At 41.7% G+C, this 24,237-nt stretch overlaps 1 protein-coding gene across 1 annotated transcript in view; it reads right to left on the bottom strand.

Annotated features, from left to right (window-relative positions):
• CHD1L (chromodomain helicase DNA binding protein 1 like) overlaps positions 1-23,597 on the bottom strand; it is a 44,663-nt gene extending 21,066 nt beyond the window's left edge. The window contains exons 1-12 of the mRNA XM_054712084.1: positions 23,414-23,597; positions 21,615-21,727; positions 19,320-19,426; positions 18,676-18,790; positions 17,886-17,917; positions 13,132-13,213; positions 9,546-9,708; positions 8,106-8,261; positions 7,336-7,428; positions 5,870-5,966; positions 3,209-3,282; positions 569-679 (exon numbers count right to left, since the gene is read on the bottom strand). Of these exons, the coding sequence (XP_054568059.1) occupies positions 569-679; positions 3,209-3,282; positions 5,870-5,966; positions 7,336-7,428; positions 8,106-8,261; positions 9,546-9,708; positions 13,132-13,213; positions 17,886-17,917; positions 18,676-18,790; positions 19,320-19,426; positions 21,615-21,727; positions 23,414-23,555 (1,285 nt within the window). The 5' untranslated portion in view covers positions 23,556-23,597. The remainder of the gene's footprint in view (positions 1-568; positions 680-3,208; positions 3,283-5,869; positions 5,967-7,335; positions 7,429-8,105; positions 8,262-9,545; positions 9,709-13,131; positions 13,214-17,885; positions 17,918-18,675; positions 18,791-19,319; positions 19,427-21,614; positions 21,728-23,413) is intronic.
• Positions 23,598-24,237: the final 640 nt, after the last annotated feature.

The following is a 24,237-nucleotide window of genomic DNA, read 5'->3' as shown; positions in this document are numbered from 1 at the left end:
TATGCGGACTAGAGACTAGAAAAGAAAGACATGGGCTACAGAGGTCAGATTGATAAACTGAGTTGTCAAAATATCGGGCTTCTTCCTTCAAACTCACCCCAATCTCTAACTCCAGAAACTTGTAGTGGTTAAAAATGCTCCCTGAGCTCATATTGCCTGACTTGGGAAAATTTAACCACTGAAAGTAACAGAATGAGGGGAGCAGGGGAAAGCAGCAAAAGTGGGTACTTAAGTCATGGACAGACTCCTGTTTCATTTCACAAATTCATGGCTGGGGAGGAGAGCTACCTCTATTAATTATGAATAAAACTTTCCACAAAATTACTGACCCCAGGTTTCAGCCTTACTTCTCTGATGAGATGACAGCTAAGAAAGGCTGGAGACAATAGAAAACCATGCCAGAGGTCCAGTACCTCGGTAAACTTATGGCAACGACCTAAAAGTCCCATGTTTTATACTCAGTACTGACCTAAAGTTTCAGAGAAATAAGGAAAAACATACTAAGTGTTGGGATGTAAAAGTCCTGTGTCATCCCTTATTTGCCTTTGTCAATGCCAATGTGACTTACCTGCCCTGGTACTTAGAAGAAATACAAAAATGGGCTGCTGTCCAAAGTTCTTAATGGCCAGGTATCTCTCCTCTCCTCTCACGGAACCATCCACACGCTCGTAACTGTAGCCTTCACATACAGGAAGAAAACAAATACTAATCCTTTTAAAATACTCTGAGGAATAAAACATTGTCAGCTCAAAACCAAACGCTAATTTTGTCCCTTTCCCTATACAAGCATGCCCCAATTTTAAGCAAATCCCACAGGCTAAGTTTAAAATGTAGGGGTCATTTTATTGTCTTACCAAAGAACTTTCCATAATGTACTCCTCTAGTTGTTTTAAATACATGCAGTTGATAAGATATACTTCGATTGCTGGACTTAAATTTCAATCTTGACTATCCTGAGCAACCCTAAAGCACACTGTGGACCATGCTAAGACGTTAACTCTCACTTATGCAAGCAGTAAGACAAGCACTTGGGAGCTGGTGAGTGAGCTTGCCAGATGGCTTCAGGCTTCACTACAGACCCATGTTGGAGAGGGGAACTATGTGCTCAAGCCATGTTTACAAATCTGGGGATTCCTCAATGTGCCAATGGCATTTCCTGCAAGTGTCCACTGGACCAGTTTATAGTACCTTTGGGGCATCAAGTGGCTCTGAGAGACTGTCTATGAGTTCTTTTCTTTTTTTCTTAAATAATTTTTTATTTTTCAATTAGAGTTGACATACAATATTATATTAGTTTAAGGTGTACACCCCAGTGATTGGACATTATATAATTTACTAAGTGATCATCCCAATACCTTATATCCAATGACACCATACATAGTTATTAGAATATTGTTGACTATATTCCCTATGCTGAACTTTACATCTCCATGACTATTGTGTAACAATCAATCTGTACTTCTTAATCCCTTCACCTTTTTCACCCATCTCCCCAAGCCCCTCCCATCTTACAACTATCAGGTCTCTGTGACTATGAGACCGTTTCTGTTCTGCTTATTCGTTTGTTTTTTAGATTCAATTGCTGACAGATAAGTATTTGTTGCCATTTTATTGTTCATATTTTTATCCCTTTCTCCTCCTCCTCCCCCTCCTCTCCCTCCTTCTTCAAGACCCTGTAACATTATATAATAACTAGAGGCCCAGTGCACAGATTCGTGTGGAAGGGAGGGGTCCCTCACCCTGGCCTGTGCCCTCTCGCAATCCGGGACCCCTTGGGAGATGTAGCAGTGCGCCAAGTGGCAGGCAGCTAGGGAGGAGCCGAGCCGGGTCGCTGTTCGCACTCATCCCCGCCCCCTGCGCCTGCCGCCACAACTGCTCCCACCGCTGCAGCTGCGCTAGCCAGCCATGAGCCCAGCTTCTGGCTGAGTGGCGCTCCCCCTGTGGAAGCACACTGACCATCATGGGGCAGCTCCTGTGTTGAGCATCTTGCCCCCTGGTGGTCAGTGCACATCATAGCAACTGGTCATTCCAGTTGTTCTGGTTGTTCAGTCATAATGGTTGCTTAGGCTTTTATATATATAGATGGTTTGGTGGTGATGAATTCCTTTAGCTTCTTCTTGTCTGGGAAGCTCTTTTAATGTCCTTTGATTCTAAATAATCGCTTTGCTGGGTAAAGTAATCTTGGTTGTAGGTCCTTGCTTTTCATCACTTTGAATATTTCTTGCTACTCCCTTCTGGCCTGCAAAATTTTTTTTTTTAAATATATTTTATTGATTTTTCACAGAGAGGAAAGGAGAGAGATAGAGAGTTAGAAACATCGATGAGAGAGAGACATCGACCAGCTGCCTCCTGCACACCCCCCACCGGGGGATGTGCCCGCAACCAATGTACATGCCCTTGACCGGAATCGAACCTGGGACCTTCCGGTCCGCAGACCGACGCTCTATCCACTGAGCCAATCCGGTTTTGGCCTGGCCTGCAAAATTTTTGTTAAGAAATCAGTTGACAGTCTTATAGGTAACTAGCTATAGGAGATGCCTTGTAGGTAACTAACTGCTTTTCTCTTGCTGCTTTTAAGATTCTTTGTCTTGCCTGGCTAGTGTGGCTCAGTGGTTGAGCGTTGACCTATGAACCAGGAGGTCATGGTTTGATTCCAAGTTGGGGCACATGTGTGCACAAGGCAGCTAATCAATGATTCTCTTTCATCATTGATGTTTTTCTCTCTCTCTCCTTCTCTCTGAAATCAATAAAAATATATGTTTGTTTTTTTTATTTCATTTACCTCTTTCTTGGTTGATATGTGGGATCTCTATAATTTCAGTATTCATCTCTTCTATTGATCTTGAACAGGTACTCAACTGTTGAGTTGAATGTTGCAGGACACTGATAGCTCCTTTCACTAAAACTATTTACCATACATTGCAAAAATTCTCAACATTTCTGCAACACACATTTTCTCCAGGACCCATATTTTTAAATCACATCACCGATGGGAATATGTGTTTATTTCTGCCCACATGTCTCCACCCTGCTGTCAATCCTTGCATCACACACTTTTCTCTTTACTTTTAATCTGCTTTTGGTCTGAGTAATGTTCTTCTGTGCTTTCCTCTGTAACATCCCCACGCCCTAGATTACTCTTTAGGACCCTATCTGGACTGGTAAGTCTGAAAAAAGCTGGAGAAATGTAGTGGCCACGGGATGTCACCTCTATAATCCATGTAGTCTTGGAGAATATCCAACATCTGGGTCATTTGGGAGAAAATTAAAACTCGATGGCCCCTGGCAAGAAAAAGAAAAGTTTCAAGTGAAATTTACCAAAGAATGCAAGTTTATAAATAAATGAAATGCTGAAGCAGAAGTATAAACGTCCTAATCATTTACAGCGATTTCCTCTGAAATGTTAAATGCCTTATGTAAGGACATAGGTCCAAATGTAGCAATATCCTTCCTAGTAGTTCTCAAAGCAGAGAGGGAATATCCCCAGGGGCATGTGTTAATGCACCAGGGAGTGTATGAAGCCCTAGGACCGTGGTCGGCAAACTGCGGCTCACGAGCCACATGCAGCTCTTTGGACCCTTGAGTGTGGCTCTTCCACAAAATACCACGGCCTGGCAAGTCTATTTTGAAGAAGTGGAGTTAGAAGAAGTTTAAGTTTAAAAAATTTGGCTCTCAAAAGAAATTTCAATCGTTGTACTGTTGATATTTGGCTCTGTTGACTAATGAGTTTGCTGACCACTGCCCTAGGATAACCAAATTGATCTCTCTAAGATCAATTTACCAAGTGGGAGGAAAATTTTAGTTTAACAGCAAATAAAGACATTAGAAGAGTAAAATGCAAAATGCAAATGCACCAAAAAACCTGAAAACACTGAAGTTTGTAGTGTTTGTAGCCATCAACATCTACTTGAGGGTGTAAAGTCACTATCCTCTCTTCTAGAGCTATGCTGGTTGAAGTCTATGAAGCATTAGAGAAACAAGGGGCAGGTGATATCCCATAAGATACATGAGAAAACTTATGTATAGAAAGAGGAGTGAAGAGAGGAGGAGGCAAAATGGGTTAAGCCAAGAATGAAGTCAAGCCTAGAGCCCCATGATGTCAGTTATTTTAAGCTGTCACACACAAAGAAGTATGGCACTGTCAAAACAGTATTTTCATTTAATCTGAGCTTGCAATGGGTACAACAGGAAGAATTATGAAGAATTCCTTCAAGACTCTAGCCCCAAATAGGAAAAGGCATTAAACCTGAAGCTGAGGACCTCAATTCTAATCCCATCTCTACCAACTGTTGACTGGCTGACCTTAGACAAGTCACACAACCACTCTGGGTCAGTTTCAACACCTATGAAATAAAATGGTTAGAGAGAAGATATTTATGGATCCTCTCCAACTCTAACACACTTATAGTAGATATATCAGAGCCAACAGAATATAGTAAGACATGCAATCATTTGACTAGCACATTCCTAATGGTGGGTGCTTTTGCCAAATCTGAGGTTTTAGGTTGGTTCAGGCCCACTTGGGGAAATAGTTCCAAGAATTTTTAAATACTTTGGAAGCTAGACTTCTCTAGACTACTCTGTCCCTCTGGGGACTAGGAGGATCAGGTACCGGCTGAACACTTAGCTGAACACTTAGCTGAACTTTTAGAGGCTCCAGAAATGACTTGGTCTCCCAAGGCTCAATTCACATCTCTAAGATAGAATCTCCCAAGTTTTTCCTGGGTTAAAACCAAAACATCACAGGCCCAGCTGGCTTGGCTCAGTGGTTGAGCGTCGACCTATAAACCAGGAAGTCACAGTTCAATTCCCAGTCAGGGCACATGCCCGAGTTGCAAGCTCAAACCCCAATGTGGGGTGTACAGGAAGCAGCCGATCAATGATTCTCTCTCATCATTGATATTTCTATCTCTTTCTCCCTCTCCCTTCTTCTCTGAAATCAATTTTTTTAAAACATTAAAAAAATAATAAAATAAAACATCACAGGGTTAACAAAAGCAAACATTTATTAAGTCTTACTATGTGCCAATTCAATACAAGCTACCAGCAGGCAATTAAAAAGAAATGCTTGATGTTATCACTGTCCCTGTGGAACTAAACCACATAGCTTGAGTGATTTGGTTAATCTACACCAATTAAGGCAGTGCATGGTCAAGTACTATTTTAGGACCCTAAGTGCTGTAGTAATTCAAGAAAGGAAAGGATGATTATGGAGCTGATGGGGTAGAATGGGAAGGAATAGGGGTAGGAGGTGTAGCTACATAGGTAGAACCTGAATCAGGGTCTTGAAAACTGAAAAACTGAAATTAATCTCAAGAAATCAGTAAGTTCCTGATTATACTGGTTTTAACAGTCAGCAGCTCAGAGCACAAAATATGAGCCAAATGATGAGGAAAATAAGACATTTTCGGGGGGGGAGACCAGCAGCCTGACTCTGTACCTAGTTAATCAGTACATTCCTGTTAGCCTCTAGTCTAGTCACTGCCCCTTTCTTAATTATCTGGTCTTGCAAGACCTATTTACCCAAATACTCACATTTTACAGAAGCCATAAACCATGAACAATACACAACCCAGGCCAGGCCTTTAGGTGTGGTCTCATGTCCCCCCATCCCAACACACATGGGGCTTTTTGCAAAGGTCGCGAAAAGATCTGCAAGTCTGATCCATATATGGAGGACAAAGAAACCAACGGGTATAGAGAGAAAGCTTCCTCCATATGGGCTTACTCAGGATTTGGAGAACTGACCCCCTGAGTCACTGTACTAGTGCATGTGAAACATCTGAAAATAAATGGGTTTTTCCTGTATCCCCGGGTACTCCTGTGTATTTTTCGGTCACCTGTTAAATTCTGTAACACAGCCACCTACCGAGAATATAGGTATGCCAGCAGCTTATCCAGCAGGTGAAGTTTCCCACTGGCCTCAATCAGGTGGTCTCCAATCTCAAAAGGCTCTGGTTCCACACCTGGACAAGAGAGAACCCACTCTCAATAGTGCTCCTCAGCCAGGCCAGACCCCGTGAATGGTGAAACCCATGGCCAGGCTACAGCAAGAGGCCCAGCTCCTTCCAACTGATACTGGGCCCACATCTTGTCTCCCTTTGAGGCAATTTATAATGGTTTGTTTGCATGATAATCTCGGTGCTGCTCACCATCTCTCACGGGGCCTGGCACACCCAATATGCCTAATAAATGTTTATCCAAGGAACAAACTGACTCTAGGATACGGAGGCACAGGGAGATGCTAAAGGCCAAAGAGACCCAAAATTAATTATCTTGAGGCTTTAACTCTAGAAAACAAATTAAGAAATAGGCTTAGTTGTATACTCTAGTAAGTCTCAAGTTGGGGATGGCAGTCAGGTTAACCTGGAGGGCTGCTTTCAAAATGTACATGTTCCCAACACCCCCCTCCTTGGAAAAAAAAATGTTCTGATATGCACCTAATTAAGATGCTGTGACGTTTTTAAACAACTCATCGTGCTACTTGGCAAAGACTCCCTTAAAATTACTGCAGCAAACCTTCTGCATTGTTCCGATCCCTACTAGGGCCCCCCCAGCCACAGAAGTCCTGGCACTGTCCCAAAGACTACCAGTTAGACGAATTACAAAACCACAACAGTTTGAATGAAAATGAAAACATTACATATCAGAATGCACAGAATGAACAGCACTTAGAGGGAACTGATAGGCATCCGTAAAATGAAGAGGGACACAGCCAAGGAGGCTACGAAGGCGTAGACGTGACAGAGGTGGAGAAGAGAAAGTGCTGCCCCAAAACCCATGTGAAGAACACGAAAGATGTGATCAACTGTGTCACAGGTTTTGAGACATTAATTAAAATGTGAACGGACAATCATTGGTTGGGCAACATGGAGATCATTGGTAAACTAGGAGTAACAGTGGTGAAAGGCTGAGTGGGTTCAAGACAAAGGGACATCTTACATAAAAATTATCAGATGAATCCAGATTATAAGACATCCCCTAAAACAAATGGCCTCGATTACTTTATTGCCAATTTCATGAAAGACAAAAAACGGCAACAACAAAAAAGTGAGATATTTCTCAATTACAGGAGAACAGAGACATGACAAATGCAAGCAGGATCTATGACTGAATCTTGAATTTAAAAAAAAAAAAAAGTAGCCATCAGGGATATTATAGGGGACAACTGAAGAAATTTGTATATGATCGATATGTTAGATAACATCAACATAAAAATATTAATAAAATGGAGGGAAAATAGACAGTAAATACAGGCAATTCTTTTGAAAAATTATGCTATGAGGTTGGCCACAGAAATGTTAACATAAAGTAAGAGAAAAAGCACTGCCGTACCATCAAACAAGTATGGGTGATCCACACACTTTCGAAGCTGGGATAAGACATTCTGAAGTTTAACTTTCTTGGCCATCTCGTTTTCAAATGCATCTGGAATTTTTAAAGAGAGAGAGAGAAATAGAGATGAATTACTCAACAACAACAACAAAAAAGAAACCTTCTATGTTTCCATAAATAATCTTACTCGTTTTAATAATATATCTTTCAAACCTATATTAACTTCCCAAATTCCACTGAATCGCATTAAGAATTAACAGCACATCCATAGGAAGTCTCCTTAACCATCATTTTGTTTTAAGAAGGACACTAACTATGAACTGAACTCAGGAGAACTTTGTTATTCTTTTGTAAATTCTAAATTTCCTTCTTTAACTGCTGCTCTGGGGCCAAGGGACAAAAAAAAAAAAAAAACAGAGAGATTGTTCCACTCCTATCTCTCCCTTTCACTCCCAATTCCTCCCAGTGAACTTGATTCAACAAAAACGTTCTAAAATGTAAATATCTAAGAGGGAGGGAAAATTAAAGGCATGACTGGAACACCTACAAGTGTTTGCAATAAGGAAAACTGAGTGTGGGAGAGGTGGGGGAGGAAATTTCACAACTGCAACAGCCAATCAAGTCTGAGTTATACTGAAGATACTCAGCCAGTTTCACTGTAGCTGACCTGAATATATTCAGAATACAAAATTCCAGCCCATAGCCTTGCTGTACAAAATGAGTGTGATTATAAAATATTTCCCTGCATGAGACAAGTGCCCTCTGATTACCTAGATCTTTCATCAAAATGGCCTTGTAGTATTTTTTCTGCAGTGCTGACATGCCATGGTATATCACTACTTCTGTCTTCTTGGGAAGATCCGTAGCTACCTCAGATTTCACTCGCCTCAGCAGAAATGGCTGCAAGAGTTTGTGTAGTTCATTTGCTGTAAGAAAAAAAACCACACAAGAAGTGTGGGATAGAAGTAAGACCAATTACTAGAGAACATACAGCAATTTATTTTTCTCATTTTCATGCCAATTCTGCATTCTAAGCCAATATGGTAATTTTTCAGTGTTTCTTCTTTCATTGGGTTCTTTCCAATTCCTTCTGAAATCATTACTAGCTCTTAACTCAAGAACTAGGAATACCCAAAGAACTTGATTCTTACTGATCATATCATTGATCAGCACAACATCTGAGAAATGTACAGGCCAAGTAATATTTCCCCGTTTTTAGAATGAAGTGAGGCTCAGAAAAATTAAGCATCTTATCCAAAGTCACATAGCTAGATGCTACTGTTGCTTACTTCTTCTGACGTCAACTCCCTTGTTCCTCCCCTAAGTGTGGTAAACTTCAAAATTAGCCAAAATTGGCATTACACTGCATGTATAGTTGCCACATACAGCAAATAAAAATACAAGGCTCCAGTTAAATTCGAATTTCAGGTGATTTTTTAATACAAGTATGTCCCATGTACTATTTGACTAGGTGTCATATATTTTCTCTCGCAACCCTAAACATGAGCACCAACATCAGAGCAGGTTCCCCAAGGAATCCTCAGCCTGAAGTGTGGGGATTTTTGTATGAGAAGCCTTTCCAATTCATACTCACCGAGTACATTCATACCCACTAGTAGAACGCCTACCATTTGTTTTGAATAATCAGCCTGGGACAATATCATAGGGATATACAGATAATTCTATGAGGCAGAGGTGCACAGATGCGAGTGGAAGAAGCCCACAACAGGCAATGTATGAAGGAGGAAGGCTTTCCTCGTTCACTTCCACCACACAGCCATCCCAGACTTTCGGTTTCAGTGCAATGTTGATGGAAGAGCCAGTGTTGTGGAATGCTGAACAGTAGTTTAGGGCTATCGCACCCATATACTTTTCTGCCTCAGGAAGTAGCACAGAAAGTTAACGAGTCCTTATAGAAATTACGTGTCAAAGTCCGAAAATTAGCAGACACTTTCTATTTCTTCCAAAATTCACCCAAAGAAACCCTCTTGTAGAATCATGTAACAAATAAGAGAGCCACGAATAGCAGACAACTGGGAACAACATGAGAAATCTACCAACATCTGATTTTGTGTGTGTGTGTGGCTCTTTATCTTCCTGGAAGGTATCCTCTGGTTATTGATTCTCTCTTTTCTATCTATAACCTATTTGCGCGAGGCCAGTTTCTGGGCCCAGACCTCTAGGGAACAGTTTGTCCGAAGGACACTTGCCTGACTCAGACTCTTTCTCAATATTCTGGTAACGCTGAACAAAATCTTCCACCTGCTCCTGGGAAAAGAGATCAGGCTCCACAAAACTGAGGAGGGAGTAGAGCTCTTGGAGGCTGTTCTGGATGGGCGTACCGGTCAGCAGGAGATTGAAGACTACTGAGAACTCAAATACATAAAGAAATAAAGTAAAAAATCTGTAACACTGGAAAGCAAGGCAGAGTTAGCCATCACAAGCTTTACCCGTATTAACAGAGATATGACTTAATGGAATGACCACAGGGACATGAAATCAAAAGGCTCAGGTTCTAGCTGCATACTATCTGTTTGATGTAGGAAATAACACTTCTTTGGTTTCAACTATTAAAAGGGGATAATAACTGTGATGGAGATACCATTGTAAGAATGTAAATAAAATCACTTTGTGAACTCTGAAGTACTACATGAGTATTCAACATGATCATTATTACTCCATGTATGTGGGGATTCAAGCTATATTATCACCTATGTGGGGGAGTCCACTGAGGCATCAGAGGTAAATAGCATATATTCATGCAGTTTGAGAAGCCCAAAGTTATAGCAGCAGGCCCCATTGCTATAAGCACAAACAAAATCTATACTAAAAGAATGTCCTTTTTTAATTTTTTTTTATTGATTTCAGAGAGGAAGGGAGAGGGAGAGATAGAAACATCAATGATGAGAGAGAATCATCGATTGGCTGCCTCCTGCACAACCCACAATGGGATCAAGCCTGCAACCCAGGCATGAGCCCTTGACTGGAATCGAACCTGGGACCCCTCAGTCCGCAAGCCAACACTCTATCCACTGAGCCAAACCTGCTGAGGCTAAAAGAATCCTATATAATAAAAGGGTAATATGCAAATTGACCTTAATTGCAGAACTACTGGGAATGACTGGTCGCTATGACGTGCACTGACCACCAGGGGGCAGACGCTCAACGCAGGAGCTGCCCCCTGGTGGTCAGTGCGCTTCCACAGGGGGAGCACTGCTCAGCCAGAAGCCAGCTCATGGCTGGCCAGTGCAGTGGTGGTGGCGGGAGCCTCTCCTGCCTCCACTGCAGCATTAAGGATGTTCAACTAATGGCTTAGGCCTGCTCCCCTGAGAGCTCCTGGGCTGCCAGAGGGATGTCTGACTGCCAGCTTAGGCCTGATCCCCCAGGGAGTGGGCCTAAGCTGGCAGGTGGACATCCCGAGGGGTCCTGGAACTCCGAGAGGGCACAGGCTGGGCTGAGGGACCGCCCCCCCCCAAGTGCACGAATTTTCATGCACTGGGCCTCTAGTGTCCTTTTATAAAACTTTACAGTGCATCACATGTAACACATCAAGACTTCCGGATATTTCTAGACACAGGGTCATATACAGCCCAAAATGCAAAAAAAGTCTTTCCATTTTGAGCAAAGATGATAACACCAAGAATAAGTGACTAATGAAGTAAAAGTTTAGGAAAAACAGCAACAATAGACCTGATGGTCAAGCAAAAAACACCCTTGGACCTCACATTACCAAGAACATACACCATTTGAATTAAATAGCACAGCAAAATGGGATAGCCATATCCTATGTATGTATGTGTATTGTTTTAATTTTTAAAATAGGTTATTATGCAAATATATGTTTGGGTATACAAGGATATGGTAGTAATAAATACCAAATGTTAATAAATACAGAGTAGAAGGTTTTACTTTCATCTTGTCTTCATACATTTTGATTTGGGAGAAAGTCATAAGAAGATACTGTTTTGTCATAAGAAAAGTTAATAGATGAATTAACACAATCATTAAAACTGACTTGAATATGTTTTGCTTTTTTGGTAATCTTTGTGTGTGTGTGTGTTTTTCTGAAAACAGCACCCTAGAGAGGGAGGAGTTACAACAGTGCCCTCTTATGGACATTCTAAGAACAGCACCTTAGTAAGGAATTCTGCCAGTCTGAGAAATCCCTATTGATAGACCTAGAAGGCTCTTTTCCTCAGGGAAAAGTTGCATAGTGCTGTCTTGTGGACATTCTTAGAACAGCACCCTAGTAATGAATTCTACCAATCTGAAAACACAACACTATTTTTATAAATATATTTTTATTGATTTTAGAGAGGAAGGACGAGGGAGAGAGATATAGAAACATCAATGATGAGAGAGACTCATTAATCGGCTGCCTCCTGCACGGCACTGGGGATGGAGTCTGCAACCTGGGCATGTGCCCTTGACTGGAATCGAACCCGGGACCCTTCAGTCCACAGGTCGATGCTCTATCCACTGAGCCACAGCAGCTAGGGCACAACACTATTTTTAAAAAAATCTTTATTGTCGCCAGCCAAGGTAGCTCAGTGGTTGAGTGTCGACTTATGAACCAGGAGGTGTCAGTTCAATTCACGGTCAGGGCACATGCCCGGGTTGTGGGCTCCATTCCAGTAGGGGGTGTGCAGGAGGCAGCTAATCAATGATTCTCTTTCATCATTGATGTTTCTATCTCTCTCCCACTTCTTCTCTGAAATCAATAAAAAAAAAATACTTATTGTTGAAAGTATTACATATGTCCCCTTTTCCCCCCTCGTGTTCTTTTACTATACCTGCTTTTCTTTTCCCCTTGCAAATCAGTAAACTAACTTGGTAGTTTATGAAACAGTCTCTTATAAGCTTAGGCACCAGCACATGTAAACCTCTTGGGGAAGAAAGACACTGTTACAAGTCCCTAAAAAGAAGGCAAAGGACAATAAAGCAGAAAGGGACTCACCACAGGATAGCAATCTTGTGATTGAGCTAATAATGGACAGTGGCCACATCTGCATGAAAATGCTAAAAACTGTAACTTTTAACCAATAAGTATAAAATCCAGACTTCTCTTCAAATGACCTCTAAATTTATTAACTGATTACAGGACAGGGACCAAACCTCAATGATGGTCACAGAAATTCACACATGTGGTCTCATGAATGAACAAGCCTTTACTTGATTAAGGAGTAGGGCGCTTCATATGTACAAGCTGTTCCACTGGATCCTCAGGAGAGATGGCAAACCTCGGGCTGTAATAACATTTCTCATCCACTTTGCCAGAATGAGGTCAGAGATCAAGAGAAGGAAATGAGACCAAGGGTGTCATACTCAAAAGTATGACTAAGACAAGAAAGACTGAGGGTAATATTCAATGGCATGAAATCAGTCTCTTTGTGACTCTATGTGAACTGCTAAACTTTTTAACAGGTATATGGGAAAAGGGTACAATATATCAGATATATCTGCTATTGCAGGCAGAAAAATTATAATGAACTTTTTAAAAGAAATTGCCCCTTTAAAGAGAGAGTTGAAACATTTCCAAAAATACAATGTATTTTATTGGTGTAGAAACTTATTCACTGGATAACCAAATGTTTGAAAACATCTCCTTTGTAAAAGACTAGAGGAAGAAGAAGTTAGGCCACATTAAGTACCTCCTTGCCACCCACAAAATGTTCATTCAGCTCTTCAGGAATGTGACTGAAAAAACGTTTCAACTTAATTGGCTCTATGCAAGCCTAAACTAATGTTTTTTATAAGGAAGTTATATTAAAAACTAAAACTATCCTGTGAGTTTACCTCTGAAAGTGTCTTATGCAGCAAGGAGCTTTGATTTTTCAACCTGTGAGCTTCATCCACAACAAGAACACTCCAATGGAAGCTGTGAGAGAAAAATCCAAGCTTTCAGTTTTGTGTAACTCAAACACGTATCTCACATTCAAAAGTCTTACTACACAACTGTGAGTATTGTTGGGAAGATGAATATTAATCCCATTCTATTAAAAACACACTCAAATTGCCTTCTTATCTGAGAGCCAACCATGTACATGTGACAATATCCAGATAAGGTACTTTTTTTTTAAAATATATTTTATTGATTTTTTACAGAGAGGAAGAGAGAGGGATAGAGAGTTAGAAACATCGATCAGCTGCCTCTTGCACACTCCCCTACTGGGGATGTGCCCGCAATCAAGGTACATGCCCTTGACCAGAATCGAACCTGGGACCCTTGAGTCCACAGGCCGAAGCTCTATCCACTGAGCCAAACCGGTTTCAGCCAGATAAGGTACTTAAATAAAAGGAATTTTCCCAAGATAGGAAAGAGCCAGAGACAGAAAGTAAAATGAAACATTTAGAACCACCTACTGTGTGCCAGACACTGAGCTTGGCTCTTTATGTATGTTATTTAATCTACCAGAATAGGGTGAGTACAGCAAACCCTCGATTTTGCAGACCCTGATTTAATGGACTTCAGATTTAACGGACAGAATTTCCAGTCCGTATGTCATATGTGAAAATTAACACCTTGTTAATTTTAAAATGCTTTTAACCAAGATTTGCTTATAATTAAATTGACAGGGGTTTGGGTTTTTTTGTTTTGTTTTGTTTTGTTACTAAGTCACTGTTATTATTAACAAATTTTAGCGAATAGGCCATGTGTTGGGGAAAAAACATTGCAGTAATTTCGCCGATATAAATAAATATTACATATCTACAACTAGTCTACATATTTAAATCCAAGAGTCGCCAAGGCCGGTTTGGCTCAGTGGATAGAGCGTCGGCCTGTGGACTCCAGGGTCCCGGGTTCGATTCTGGTCAAGGGCATGTGCCTTGGTTGCGGGCACGTCCCCGGTGGGGGGTGTGCAAGAGGCAGCTGATCGATGTTTCTAACTCTCTATCCCTCTCTCTTCCTCTCTGTAAAAAATCAATAAAATATATTTTAAAAATAAAAATAAAATAAATCCAAGAGTCACCACCCGCAAACAATGTTCAGGGAATGATTAGCATGTGATCACATGCACAGTAATTGGTTCTGTTGTCTCCTGGCGAGACTCTGCAGCAGTTTTAATGAAGTTCCGACATGTGCTAAGCCACACCTCAACCGTGTGCATTTGTTTACTTGTGGTGGCTGGTGAATGCACACATTTACTAGACCTATTCAGTATAAATTTAAAATTACAGTAATTTTATAGAAAACTTTTCTGTGAACTCAAACTTTTCATACATACTTAATTTCAAGTACACAAAATGTGTCAAATAAGTAAAAACAGATAAATGAACTGATTTGTCAATTTTTTATCATACGCATTTGGAAAACCTACTTTATTATATAACGGACTTTCAGCATTAAGGAACAACCCCTCCCCCTCCGCCCAAATTATTCCATTATATCGAGGTTTTACTGTAGACATTTGTAGACATTATTGTGCTCATTTTACCAACAAGGAGACTGAAAGCTCAGAAAGGCTAGGTGACTTGGTCAAGGTCATAGAGGCATTACGAGGCAGAGCTGAGACTCAGACTGAGAAGAAAACCGACAACGGTGTCACAATAGCTAAAATAATATGATGTTGAAATGAGGAAGTGGTGAATGGGACCAAATGTGATAGATGTCTGGAAGATACATCCACTGGCTGCCAGAGCACGTTTTGGAACACAGTACGTTATAACAATTTCTCAAGAGGTTTCATTCAAACACTTCTGGGAAGCTGCTCATCCCAACACCCCCCAAACAATTCAAAATATTTTTTAAAATATGTATGTCTGTGCACATTTCCAGCTGCATTATTTAAAATAGAAAAAAATCATAACAGGTCCAATTATAGGTTATAAAATATATACAGCATTTTAAATAATAAAGATGATTATGTTGCAATAAGATAGGCCTATATGACAACCAAAAAAGATATAAATATATCTGTTCACAAATGTGTAAACCACTCAAAAGATAATGAAGTGTAAGTTATAAGATTTTTTAACGCTTTATTTTGTTTGTAAACATTCGGTAATTCCATTACATTAATTTATACTTAAAAAAACTAAATGTATATACAAGTAAAACAGCATATTGGAAAGATAGTGGGCATGGAAATAAAAATCCCTAAAAAGTTAGAAAAAGATCTTGAGCAGAGGTTGGCCTTACAAAGAGGAAGCCCTCTTCCTCTGAGGCTGCAGTGAAACATCAAGAAAATGGAACCGAAACAGACACCTAGTTCCCTTCACTTTCTGAGAGTGGTCCAGGTGGAGAGAGACTGGGGGTCCAAAGAGAACACAGGAACTGGGATCATTCCCACTGGAAAGGATGAGCAAGGGATGCATTTAAGGATTACCAGGAACAAAGTCTAGCTGCAGTTGGACACTGGTCACCGATAAGGTGTGAACGTGGCCACAGTGTAAAGCTGTGTGCCTGACTGAATTAGCATTCAAAACAGATCGGGTCCTGTTCCCTTGTGAAGAACCAGACATTTAGGTTTTTACACAGCAAGCAGGCATCCAACAAAAGCGTGTTCAGTGCAACAGGCTACAGGGAGATGGATCTGGACTCAGTAAAAGGAAGGAGGTAAAGGCACTCATCAAAAGACACGCTGAACGATGCTCCGTGGAAAGGAGGAGGTGGAGGAAATTCCAGCACTCAGAGATTGTATAAGTCTGTTGCCTATCATAAAAATTTTTCCTATTTTTCTTATTGTTACATGCACAGTCTTAACTCCCCATAATAAACCTCGTTAGGGCAGAGATTACATTACACTTCCCACGTATCCTCAGAGTGTGCAATAAAGTAATACACAGTGTACCCTTGCCAAATACAGGGTGGGGTAAAAGTCGGTTTACAGTTGTTTGCATAGAAAATAATGCAATAATTAGTAAATAAGAATATAAGAATAAACTGTTTCGTGTACCCACAACTGTAAACCTACTTTTGCCCACTCCTGTTATCAAAAGAACCTATCTGTGTTTTGGGGATTCATACTGAGTCAACATTACAAATGCCCTTCATTTACGTAGGTTCTTCAATTCACCTGGAAGGGACTCAAGACAGATAATCTGACGTAGAAAGGTTGTGTTTCTGCTGAACAATGTGAAACTCCAGTGCACCTACATCCTTTGAGAAGCACGCTTAAGAGAAAGCTCCACAGCACTAGTGCTGGGTCTGGGTGTCTAGCTCTTGTTTAATGTTTATTGTAACTGTTATCTACAATTTACTAGTGGATAGGTTACCTAACCTCATTTCCTCGGCTATCAAATAGATAATTTATATAAATAGGATAATTTATATAAAGTACTGAATATCATTTATGCCTCAATCTTTTCATTGTTTGAGATGCCCCGTATATTGCCTTGTATTATGGATATCTATATATTTTTTTATCCCTCTCCTGGAGCTAATGTCCTCTTAAAGGTAGCTCTATGGCTTACCTTCCTGGTATTTCTGATAACTCCCAGAACAGTATCATTCCAGAGGAGAAATCTTCAACAAATATTAAGTTGGATATTAATAAATAAACAAAAGAGAGGCAAAGCATATCCTCTCCTACAGAAAAATAAGGTCAAATGCTCACTTAAATGAAAAGTGAAACAAAATACTGGATGGAAGTCATTTTGAAATCTATGACTGAGCCTTTAGTATTTCAAAATAAGATGAAAAAAATTCAACTCTAAAGAACCTGACTGAGAAATAACATTTAAAATATTGATAAGCACTTTGAAAACAAAAGTTTCAGAATATTAAAGATGCAAATCCCCACCTAACCATGTCATAACTACACATGCAATGGAGAACGCGAAACTCTGTCAACATATATTCTTTTCTTATTTACCTAAAGTCTAGCTCTTGTTTAATTTATACTGTAACTGTTATCTTGACCCTATACTGCAACATGTCAGCCTTATTTTCAGGTGGTACTAAGAGTTAGATGTAAGTTTCCTGTACTTCATGAGCACATATGAAGCCTGAAAGCTAATTAATTAGAAGTCTTCTTAACACTCCCTTTCTAAAACGTTAATTTTGTAGGCTCAAATCAGTCACCTCCTACGTTATAGGAAAATCTCCAAACAGCAGTCCTGAAGGTGGCTATGCAAGTTGCAACTGAAAGAATCTAGTATCTGTTCACCTCCTATCAGGCACACCTTATTCCATTTACTCCTCACAACAGCCACCCAAGGTAAGAGAGTTAATCATCCCCATTTTACACATGAAGAGTCTGAGGTTCATGGAGATTAAGTAACTAACCCAAGGACATACAATCTAGGGAGCTAGACTGTAGGACTCCTGCAATGCCTCCTATCCTATATAATAAAAGCATAGTATGCAAATTGTCCCCTCAATCGGGAGCTCTTCCAGGAGTTCGACCAGGGCATGGGGCCGGCTGGGGGAAGGGAGGGAGGCCCTGGCCAGCAGCCAGCAGCCGCTAGCGACCCTACCAGTGCACGAATTTCACGCACTGGGCCTCTAGTTTGTAAATAAGACTCATGGAAGACATGCAGGAAAGAAGAAAATACATGAGTATCATGATACATTTAACACAATTTCTGAAGAAATGCAACATACTCACGATCTTAGAAATGCGGCATCTTTCAAAGAAATCTGAAAATTTAAGGAAAATACATTAGAAAGGCTGGTACTAGTATAACTCTGAGATTAATAAGAGTGAAGTCCTATTCATTTACTAAGTAAAATGAGTTATGAACATAATGTCTAAGTAGCACTATCTTAGACATGCAAAAGGGAGGCATGAGTAAGTCCTGCTTACAGTGACCTGGTCTTAGCATGAAGAACAAGGTCTTAAAAGAGACAGGAACTAAGTGTCCACTATTCCCATCCTCAAGTAACAGAGACCATGCCTAAGCCCACAAACCCTTTCCCCTGCCTGCCTGTCTGCCACCTATTCATCAATCAAGAAGCAGCTCAAGCCCTGGCCGGTTTGGCTCAGTGGATAGAGCGTCCGCCTGCAGACTGAAAGGTCCCAGGTTCGATTCCGGTCAAGGGCATGTACCTTGGTTGCGGGCACATCCAGTAGGGGGTGTGCAGGGAGGCAGCTGATCAATGTTCCTCTCTCATCGATGTTTCTAACTCTCTTATGCCTCTCCCTTCCTCTCTGTAAAAAAATCAATAAAATATAATTAAAAAAAAAAAAAAAAGCAGCAGCAGCTCAAGTGCCACCTCCCTGGGAAGCCTTCGCCTTCACTTCGTTGGTCACACCCCGGCACTGAGAATCTGATCGAAGTAAGACTGTCCCAGAAAAAATGTGTGTTCTCAAAAATCATTAAACATAATTCCAATGGATTTTACTACTTCTAGGGTCCCAAGTTAAGAGTTCTTGCTGTAGAGGAACAAATGGGTACCTCGTAGGTAGTCAGCAACACATGAAAACATGGCTTCTGTTTTAGGTCTGGCTGTAGGCTGGCTCTCTCCTCTTTGTCACCTGTATATGTCACACAGGAAAGACCTGGAGCAAATCTGAATCCAAGAAAAGAAGCAGATGAACACAAACACAGAGCCATGGGAAAGGGCTCGCCTATCTGGAAAAGCACATTTCATGGGAGGACTGCAGATGGGCAGGCCTCAGGATGCCCTGCAATCAGAAAGAGGCCTGGGACTCTGCAATCCTGTGCAGAGTAATAGGGGGGAGGGTCTGGGGAACATCTAAAAAAAGGGTCTTGTGCTAACTCTAAGGACAAAATATTTTTCCCATATTGGTTACTCCATATGTCACTATGAAAAAGATGGTTTCTCCTTTAGTTCAGCAAAATGTACTAAAGATGAGGACTGACCTTCAAATTGCCAAATAGCAACAATAACATGGGACCCTCCTCCCATCCAGAGCCTCAGTCTTTATCTACATTACCTCAGGTTAGAGTTTTCTGGAAAAACATACACTCACGGTTTAGGGCAATTTGTTGTTTAATCACAGTTCACATATCACTCAGAAGAAAAAAAAACCTGAATCAATGCAAAAAATAAAATTTCAGCTACATCTGCTCTGTACCTTTCTATCTCTTCTTTCCAGTTGCTCAACACAGACAAGGGACAAAGAATCAGAAATGGTCCTTCATCGTTTAATCTTCCTGCCAAGTAAATGAAGAGAGCAATAGTCTGAAACACAGAAAAAGAAGGCAGTTTTGATCACATTTCCATATGAGAAACGACCACAAAGTTCCCACAACCTTGTAGAGAACACAAACTCTTACAGAACACTTTGTTTACAAAAAATAATGTGCACATTAGGAGAGTCATCCATTCCTGGAGTGAAATCATGTAAGCTTCAAAATCATTGCCAAAGAAATCTATGGCACTCAATTATATCAACAGTTAACAAGCAATGGTGCTCAATATTTATACACTTGAACCTCTAATGCAAAAAAATTTTTTAAATTATATGTATGTATATATATCAGGAAAGACTACAGAAATCAATGAAAACAATGCAAAGAATATACAAGAGATCAGGAATACTCTGAAAACATACAGCAAGTGTCAGGGTATGACTGTGAAAATGACCAACCACGTGGTGGCCTCTGCTGCTTACCAGGTTCTCTTTCCTCCCTAACTTACTCCCTCCTCTCTGTATTGATAGAGCACCTTCTATTTGCTAGGCTACTATTCGGAGCTCTGGTATATAACGGTAAACAAAATAGATAAAACTACTAGCTCTCCTGGAATAGACATTCTAGTGTAAAAAAAAAAACAAAACAATAAGTAATGCCTCATAAGCTTAAGTAGGGGTATAAAATGAAAATTTTTGTAAAACCAAATAGGCCTACTAAAGGATATGGTTGTACACAATTTTGACTAGAAAAGTTTCTGTAGAAGATTGCTGTGCTACACAGAGAAAATAGCTCTCCTTTATAAAACAAAAAGTCTGAGAAGCCTCCATCCCCAAATGCTAAAGTGTTTCTGAAAAAAATCTATCCTAAGGATACAATCAAAAATACTGAGAAAGCAAATTCCCAAAGGTGTTCACACCGAGGTTAATTTAAGTAGCACAACAAAAAAGGAACTCATCATTCCTCATCTTCAGGACATTTAAGTAAATTATGATCATTTCTCTTGAAGGAATATTAAGTAGCCAATAAAAATAATCATTGGGAAGAACAGAAATGGAAATGACAGTGTTAGATTACTAAAATACAAACTATAAGTGCGTTATAATTTCAACCATTGTAAAACATACACTACTATTTATGGTTATGATTAGAGTTCTGTGGTTATGGTTTGGTAGTTGTTGTTTTTTAACTGAAATTACATTAATTTTATAATAGAAGTAATTTTCTTCTTTAATTACCTATCACTTTCCAATCCAGATTGTGCTCAGAAAAATCATCCAATAAGTAAGTACTTATTGGATTAAAACCACTCTGTCTAGCTTTTGCTGAGGATACTATCCCTAGACTATGTCCTACCATTACATGTCCAAGGCATTTTGGAAAACATAGGGTATCTCTCCTGCACTTCTCTAACATGCTAGAAAAATGACAAGTGGCCCTCTCCTCACTGAGGAAGGGAAATTAATATCAGAAGTGATCCAGCTAACTTAATTCGTTACAGTATTGCTAAGGAAGACAGAAACAATTTGACCCCTGAGACAGGTATATTTGTTTTACAAGAGAAAAACCCTGGCCAGTAACTAAAATAAGGGTAGTGATGAAGCATCCATCTTATATAAAAACTGCTGTTTGAAATGTTAACCCTGCTATTTTGGCTTCTGTAAACACTTGCTTGCTAAATAACAAGGAAAATAAGACTACTCCCATTCCAGAGAGGCCATAAACTATGCCCCAGACAGAGTTGTCAGTGCTGACACCAGGCCAGGCCTGGAGATATGGTCTCATGGCCCCTTCCCAGCACGTAGGCCTTCTTTCCCAGAAGGCCCGGAAGTCTCCTTCCAAATTTGGGAGACAAAAGAGCTAGGAAAAGAATAAATAGAAAAGGTTTCCTCCATGTGGGGGCGCCCAGAATTTGAAAGGCACATTTTTCTCTGGCCCTGCCCTTAATAAAATGTAACTCCCTTTCTCTAAGCATGGCTTGGGTTTTTTTTCCGGTCTTCTATAACAAGTGACACAGTTCAAAACTGTCCCGATTAGAAAAGTCAGCTCCAATGTCAGAATCTCTAAATAAAGGTTCAGGCGTTTCACCACCTAATATAAAAATGCATACTAGCAACTAAAGATAGAAATGAGTTGTAAGAAGGTATTTCAGTGAAGGTAAGACCACCCTACAGTATCAGTGGAGACCACGTGGGGAGCCAGTACTCTCACCCTCAACCAGAGGTGAAGTGACATACCTGGCAGGTCTTACCCAGGCCCATCTCATCTCCCAGGATGCAGCCATTCTGACAATGGAAGCGCTGGGCTAGCCAGTTGACTCCCTCCAGTTGATAAGAGCGTAGGTTAATCCCTAGAAATAAGAAACACAGCAAGTCCAAACAGCAAATATTTCAGCTCACACACACACTCACACACACACACAGGCTATATTCTAAGACTTCAACTGAAGGATATGGTCTAAATCCTTACACCCCCAACATTACTGGCCATATCCTCTGGTGGGAAGTTACAAATATGTAAACATTTGCTGACTTCCAAACTGCTTTTTCAGCAGATTTAGTCACCATTATATTCAAAGCCCAGTATTATGGGATCCACATGACAGATAAGAAAGTCAACTGGGGCCTGACTCTCATGCCAGTGTCCATTCTAGGAAATGAGGCTGCAATCCACATGGACCTTCTGCTGTCTCTCTTCTCTCCCTTGGGGAAAGAATATACAATTTCAGAAAATAGCTACATCTTGGGAGAAGGGAAGACCCCAGGCATACCACTAACTATTAACAAAACCATAATTTTCTGGTTTGAATTCACGACCTTTAAAAAGAAACTAGGCCATATATAATAATTGTAGAACATTTGGAAAAAATAAGTTCTTTTTATTAAGCACTTACTAAATACCAGGGAGAGTAGTAAACACTTCATATAAGTTACCTCCTTTAATACTTATAACAATCCCATGTAGTAGGTATTATCTCCACTTTGTAGGTTAGAAAATTCAACGAATCAAAGAAGACTAAAATGTGAAAGACCAAAATGGCTTCTGGGAAGATGGAGATTTTCTTTTCACCATTCTTCCTGCTAATGCAACTAAAAATCCTGAATGTTACAATAAAAAAACACACGTAAGTCAACTCTGAAGACTTGGAGGTGAAAAAATTAACAACCCAGAAATGCCTGGACTTCTACCCCTAGGAGATCCTAATGAGCCCTCTCCAATACCACCCTGGAAAGCGGTGTCATCGGAGGCCTTGTGGAGACCCGGGACCTTTATCATTGTCCAGAGGAAATGAGACTACCCTACAGTGTCAGTGGAGGCCAACTGGGGAGCCATAGCTCACCCTCATCAAGGGGTGAGGGGGCGCCCCCTCCCTATCCAGAGGCTGGAAGGTTTGATCTTCGTTGACTTTAGGGAAGGAAGGGCTAGGAAAAGTAAGAGGGGCAGTTATGTGCGGTGACGAACTGACAAAAGCTTGGGTGCACATTTCAAAACACAGCAGGAGGGAGGAGGAAGGGGAGGGAGTTTGCCGGGGGTAATTCTCCAAGAACTGCGCATGCACAGTAAACTAAGAAACCTGGAGCTGGGAGCCGAGTTCTGACAGTTTCACAGAACTAACGACGGAAACCCCAAGAACAGGCCTGCAAACCCACCGGCACAGAAACTGTAAACCCCAGCCCGGGGGCGTCAGGACACCCGCCGCCTCTGCAGAGGAAGGTCTTCCCGTTAGGACGAGGCCCCACCAGGCTCCCCCTCCCCTGGGCCGCGCCGGGTGCGCGGAATCCCTCTCCAGCTGCGTCCGCCAGCCCCGCGCCCTGCGCCGGCGGGGAATGGCCACCTGGCCCCGGAGGGGCTCCTGTCCGCCCAGCCCCGCTGCAGGTACGGGAAGGGAGGGAAGGTGCTGAGGTCCGCAGGAAAACAGCCCACAGGACGGCCCCCTCGCGGCGCCCAGCACCGTCCGCGGCGCGGGGTCCTGACCGGGGAGAAGCCAGTCCCGGCGAGCAGTCGGTCGGGCGGAAGTTCGCCCGGGGCCACTGACCTGTCAGGCCCCACTGCCTTAGCTCCTGCTCCTGCACACGCGCCCCCGCCCGCGCCGCCTCGGCTCGGCTCCGGCTCGGAAGGGTCTGTAAGAAGCCGGGCAGGTCGCCCCGGCGGGTCGCGGCGTCCGCGCGCTTCTCCATCCGCCCGGAGAGTTCCGCCGCGCGTCGCCCCGCGTCGCCTCACGCGCTTCCTTCCCGACGCAAATGGGTCCACCCGCCGCCAGAGGGCGCGTCCGGCGCTGAGTTCCGGATGCGAGCGCGGTTCCGAGCGACCCCTCAGACCCCTCCGGGGTTCCCTGCAGCTGGTGCACGCGGGGCCCCTGGGTGCGCGCTCCTGTGCTTGTGGTTGTGCTTACGCGCGCGCTAAGCGACTGGCGGCCTGAAGACGCGCCCCCAGAGGTCAGCATGTGCTGGCCATTCACTTACTGGAGTTGACTGCCCTCTGCCAGGTGCTCTGGGGCTGCAGAGTTCACTAAGACATCGTCCCTGCTGCCCTCCAGCGATTCACGGCGAGATTGTAAAGGCCTGAGTGCTTTCAGCTTTGGCTAATAATACATTCGTTTCGGCCGTGAAATCTTATTTACTTCCTGCTGATTGTAGGCCATGGTTAGGAACCCCTCAAGGGTAGTCAAGGCACCAAAGCTTGTGCTACAATGGGTTTCTCAAGTGAATTATGGGGAGCAAACGGAAGCAATGTGTTGTTAGATTCGGGGTCACCAAGACTCAATATTAGCTTTGAGTGGATTTATGATGTAGTAATTTATGATTAGTAGTGTACCGCCAATACAAGTATTATAATAACCAGGTAGCTGCATTTATTGAT

Source organism: Eptesicus fuscus, chromosome 22 (assembly GCF_027574615.1).
Source record: "Eptesicus fuscus isolate TK198812 chromosome 22, DD_ASM_mEF_20220401, whole genome shotgun sequence".
Classification (NCBI taxonomy): domain Eukaryota; kingdom Metazoa; phylum Chordata; class Mammalia; order Chiroptera; family Vespertilionidae; genus Eptesicus; species Eptesicus fuscus.
The sequence above is the reverse complement of the archived record's forward strand: the minus strand, read 5'-3'. Positions and strand labels throughout refer to the sequence as shown.